We start from the raw sequence: 5,368 nt of genomic DNA, 5'->3' as shown, positions 1-5,368 counted from the left end.
GCATGTTTTCTTACCTCGTGCACCGTGGATGTTATCAAAGCTAGAGATGGCGACGGTGAAGCACGCTATTACTACAATTCGTACTCCCACTGGATGCATGAGGTGTTTGAAGGGAGCCTTTACAAAGAGCAAGAAAAGAGGTGTAGAGCAATTATATGGCTTGAAATCTCATGATTGGCACAAGATGCTCCAAGTAAGTATTTTATATGCATAATATCTTTTTCCTTTCAAATTTGTGAGTGAATAGCTACAAGCAACTAAACAACCACCTCCTCGCGGGTTCACTTCATACTACCTACTAGCATTTCACGTAGTGCATCGAAGGACGTGAAAGATTGTATTTACAAGATGGGCGAGCTTGTGAGGTATGTGAGCTCAAAGGAAATAGATCCCACCACGCTTGAGAATGCTCGAGTTATGTCAGTGGAGGCGGTTTGTTTAGTGGAGGAGACATTTCCACGTTCTATTCTCACAAGCCAACTACATCTCATAGTACATTTGGTGGATGAGATTGCTATATGCGGTACTATACATGCACAATGGTTGTTCTTCCTCGAGCGCTTCATGAAGACGTTGAAGGGCTTCGTGAGACAAAATGCAAGACCCGAAGGTAGCATGGCCGAGGGTTGGTTGGTACAAGAGTCACTTGTATATATTTCTGAGTTTCTTGTTGATGTGGATAGCTCTCTCCCACGACTATGGAGAGATGATCAAGACCTAAGGATGACCTCTATTGTGCCTCAAGGAAAAGGACGCAACAAAGTAATAGACACGGAGTTGCGTAATAGTATCAACCTCTTTTGCGTGCTTAATAGTGATGTGATGAAAAGATGGGTGACAAGATACGAGGATGGTTGTTCTTCCTCGAGCGCTTCATGAAGACGTTGAAGGGCTTCGTGAGACAAAATGCAAGACCCGAAGGTAGCATGGCCGAGGGTTGGTTGGTACAAGAGTCACTTGTATATATTTCTGAGTTTCTTGTTGATGTGGATAGCTCTCTCCCACGACTATGGAGAGATGATGAAGACCTAAGGATGACCTCTATTGTGCCTCAAGGAAAAGGACGCAACAAAGTAATAGACACGGAGTTGCGTAATAGTATCAACCTCTTTTGCGTGCTTAATAGTGATGTGATGAAAAGATGGGTGACAAGATACGAGGATGCAAAGGCAAGAAGACAAGAAGAAAGGGCCCTCTTTCGTACACACCACGGATCTCGTGTGCCATACCCTCAGCGTCTAAGAGCACTTCCAAAGGATATTCATGTGGATTGGCTACTTGATGAAATGGAGAAAGCAGAGAAAGACGAGGGGATGCATATCACAATGGAAGAATGGGAGTATGCTAGGGGATGCATGAGCAAGGTCGGTATATAGAATGTTATGCATAAGTTAGGAGCTTTTTATAATTTAGATTGCTTATTTAATTGATTTTTTCTTGGTGTAGTGCACTATGTTCAATGCTATATGGTGTTAGGGCAGGCATTTTCGAACACAACGGATTGATGATAAGAGAAACACACAAGATTGCAGCGTCATTGCTAGATTTGAGGGAGCCAATGGAGCCATGGATGATTATTGTGGCATAATCCAAGATATCATTATGCTTGACTTTCGACGCTTCTTTGTGTATGTTTTGGATGTAAAGTGGTTTAAGGATGTAAAGTGGTTTAAGGACGTGGTGGAAAGAGGCCCTAATGCAACAATCAAACGCCATGCAAGTGGCTTTGTAACTATTGACTCCACAAAGTTTTGGCAAAGTAGGAAGGACACACTAATACTACCGCAACAATGTGAACAGGTACTGTGCACACACATAAAAATACTCGCTTTTAAATATTTGATGCAAGAAAAGTAACATGATTGTATTTGTGTTTGAATTAGGTTGTCTATCAACCAATGGTGGATAATAATAGGTGGTGGCATGTCATACCTATTATGCCACGTTCCAAAGTGATGTATAGTACATTTACTAATATGGAGCGTATGGAGGATGATCATGGCCATGGACGTGATGATGACCGTGATACAAGAGAGGAGGATGATCATGAGATAGGAGATATAGATATTGAGGCCGGCATTACCCGTGAGGACGAGCCTACCATTGGAGATCTTGATTTTGATGAGCACATGAGTAGCACAAGTAGTAGTGGGTTGAATGTATTTGTAGATCTAAACACTTGTTTGGATTAGGTTGTCTATCAACCAATGGTGGATAATAATAGGTGGTGGCATGTCATACCTATTATGCCACGTTCCAAAGTGATGTATAGTACATTTACTAATATGGAGCGTATGGAGGATGATCATGGCCATGGACGTGATGATGACCGTGATACAAGAGAGGAGGATGATCATGAGATAGGAGATATAGATATTGAGGCCGGCATTACCCGTGAGGACGAGCCTACCATTGGAGATCTTGATTTTGATGAGCACATGAGTAGCACAAGTAGTAGTGGGTTGAATGTATTTGTAGATCTAAACACTTGTTTGGATTTTGAAGTAGATAGTTTAGCAAGGGTTGATCTCATTGAGGATGAGATTGAACCGTAGCCCCACAATTGATATTGGCAAAACTATTTTACATATTGTCTCATTCTCCTCATTTCCCTTAATTCTTGTATATGTGGGCTTGCAAAAAATTATGTGCTTTGGTAATCATGGGCAATGTTTGGAAAGCAATGATGTACACCAAAATCTCACTTTCTGTATTCTCTGGAGCGCGTCTATTTACGCGTCTAAATGCGCGTCTGATTCTCAGTGTAAACGCGCAAATATACGCGCAAATACACGTGCAAATAGACGCGCAAATAAACGCGGTGATTCACGCGCAAATAGACGAGCGTTTAGCCGCGCCTATAGACGCGTCCGTAATTTCTCTACTAGAGCAACGCCTATAGACACGCCCGCTATTTTGCGCGTCTACCAAGCGCGTCTATAATTGCTTTGTGTTGTTGTGTTGGGTGACTAGTCCAAACAAGTTTGGTTTTGTGTATGGTTTTAAATTGTCATAGGGAAAGTAATCTAAATTTGCTTATTGTGTGATCTCAATGCTTGAGAAAGAATGTAGATTTAAGGAAAGGGGGGACATAATAGAATTTTGGTGGTATCTTATAAGCTTAAATAGGGGTGTTTTATCATCCTACATGGATCTTAAATAGGGGGTTTTCTTGAAGTTCATGCACGCAGGTGGCGTCCCCCTTTCATGAAGAGTGAATCCCCCGGGCTCTTGTTATTGTAATTTTGTTAAATTTTTTGCATAAGTGGGATTAAAATACCCCTCCTTTTGAATACACGTGCTACACTAAATTTTTTGAGGTGAACCCCCCGAGAGTACTACTTCCATGATGGCATTGAGTGCTTGGTGGTAATTCTGCAATCTCTGACATTCAACAAGAACCAAAATCACAAACTAATACACTACTTGCTTTGCTGGATAGCATACTAAACAACTTCAATTCAAACATTCCTACATACATCTTGGAAGACTTCAAAACGTCAAATATGCAACAAGGTGAATGACATTTAATCATTCATAAGGCCTGTCCAAGATAAAAAAAGCAAACAAAACGAAAATGGTCAGGAGGAAGACTTTAGGAGGTAAAAGGGGGGGGGGGGGGAGAGAGAGAGAGAGAGAGAAAGAGAGAGAGAGAGAGAGAGAGAGAGAGAGAGAGAGAGAGAAGCGGAGGGGGGGGGAGGGGAGAAAAGGTTGAGATGGTGTGCAAGAAGACTTGAGAAGATAAAGAAGGGGGAGAGAGATGAGAGAGAGAGAGAGAGAGAAAGAGAGAGAGAGAGAGAGAGAGAGAGAGAGTCAAGCACTTTAAAGTCCGCATTCAAGTCCAATGAAGAAGAGTCAACACATTATCCAATAGGAAAAATGCACTTCCGAAAAACTTTTAAATGCCTAATTTCTGCTTTGCCAAATTTGAAGCGTTGCTAAGGCTACCCAGAGGGCAAGCCAAAAACTCAACATGCACATGAAACATCACAATATGGAACAACTAATTCAACAACCCACTACAATCAATGTCTCCACATTAGCCACATTAGATCAAATATGGACAAATACATTCAAAGATAACGGTCTCATAAGAACACATTACACAGTGTGGTCAAATAACATAACCTTCCACCCACATTTGGGAGGCTTTCATAACCTTCCACCACATTTGGGAGGCTTATTGAATGTAATTCACCTTGTTATTAAATTCATGAAGTTCATTGAACCATATATCCTTTATCCATAGAAGGAGTGCACTCGAGCATTAGTGCGCCCTTGTTTATTTGCGTAACAGACATGTCTACGTAGAAGGTCATGTAGCCTGCTCCTCGGAATGAAGGCGGGAGGAACAGGAAAAGGATTAGGAATGAGTCGGACAGACGGTCAGAATCCGCATCAGAATGGAAGCTGCTTATTACAAGTTACATGGAGATCTGCAGCGGAATAGGAGCTGTTTACTACAAGTCCCATGAGCATTGATACGAAGACACTACCTGCGGGAAGCAGTATTCCACCGGACAGTGGTCTAGTAGTGGAGCTCGAGATCGAAAGCGAGAGTCCATCTCGCCGGCCCGGGGCCTGTATACAAATCTAAGAGCCGACATGTAGCGAGCCCTCTAGCGAGGAAGAAATCGCCAGTGCCACCGATGACGGAGAGGATGCGCTTGGGCAAGACCTCCTTAATTTGTCCGAAGATGTCGATAGTGCCCTTGTACCTGCCGGTATCGATGGTAGCGGTGAAGGCCTGGAAGAGCACATAACCTTTCTGGCTGTCATAGAGATAGAATCCCTGACCGACACCAAGCTGCGTGGAGGTGTTGGAGGGAGAGACGGTGAGCGGGTCTTCAAAAGTGGCCAGCACGCCGAAGGACCAAGGGTTGGGGCCGAAGCCGGAGGGTTGGGTACTGAAGACGGAGTTGAAGTAGTCCGTATTGTTGAGGGTGGCGTTAAAGATGGTGTTGTGGAGGTAGAAGGTGAAATGCTTGGGGCGCTTGTGATGAGACGCGGAAACGACGGGGGCAAGTAAGCTCGAGAAGGCAAGGACGAGAGCGAGGAAAAAAGCAAGCTGCCAGAGAAGTGATCGCGGCGTGGCCATAGGTTTGATAGAGCAGACGAGTGCGAGATGAAGCAAGCTGTTGTTGTAGGACAGAATGCTGGAGATGAGCACGCTGTTGTAGAAGCACAGAGACTGCTATGGATGTGATAAACAACAGATCTTGAATAGGAAAGAAAGTGAAAGTTGCTATATATAGAGTTATACTCAATGCTTGGGTTGACCTAGCACCTTGCATGGAGTTGCAGCTTGCAACCTAGTCTCGTATCCTGCTGGCACGCAAGACCAGGTCAAGGGTTTCACGAAAAATTA

At 43.5% G+C, this 5,368-nt stretch overlaps 1 protein-coding gene across 1 annotated transcript; it reads right to left on the bottom strand.

The window, feature by feature from the left end:
* Positions 1 to 4,528: 4,528 nt before the first annotated feature.
* LOC147890402 (dirigent protein 5-like) lies at positions 4,529 to 5,098 on the bottom strand. Its single transcript, XM_087390282.1, has one exon. It carries the CDS (start codon positions 5,096 to 5,098, stop codon positions 4,529 to 4,531), a length of 570 nt encoding a protein of 189 aa, XP_087246408.1.
* Between the last annotated feature and the right edge of the window lie 270 nt (positions 5,099 to 5,368).

The sequence above is a fragment of the Dipteris shenzhenensis genome, chromosome 19 (assembly GCF_047967505.1).
Source record: "Dipteris shenzhenensis isolate YYH24624 ecotype China chromosome 19, Dip_SZ_1.0, whole genome shotgun sequence".
Lineage (NCBI taxonomy): Eukaryota > Viridiplantae > Streptophyta > Polypodiopsida > Gleicheniales > Dipteridaceae > Dipteris > Dipteris shenzhenensis.
Note: the sequence above shows the minus strand (reverse complement) of the source record. Positions and strands in the feature narration are given on the sequence as shown.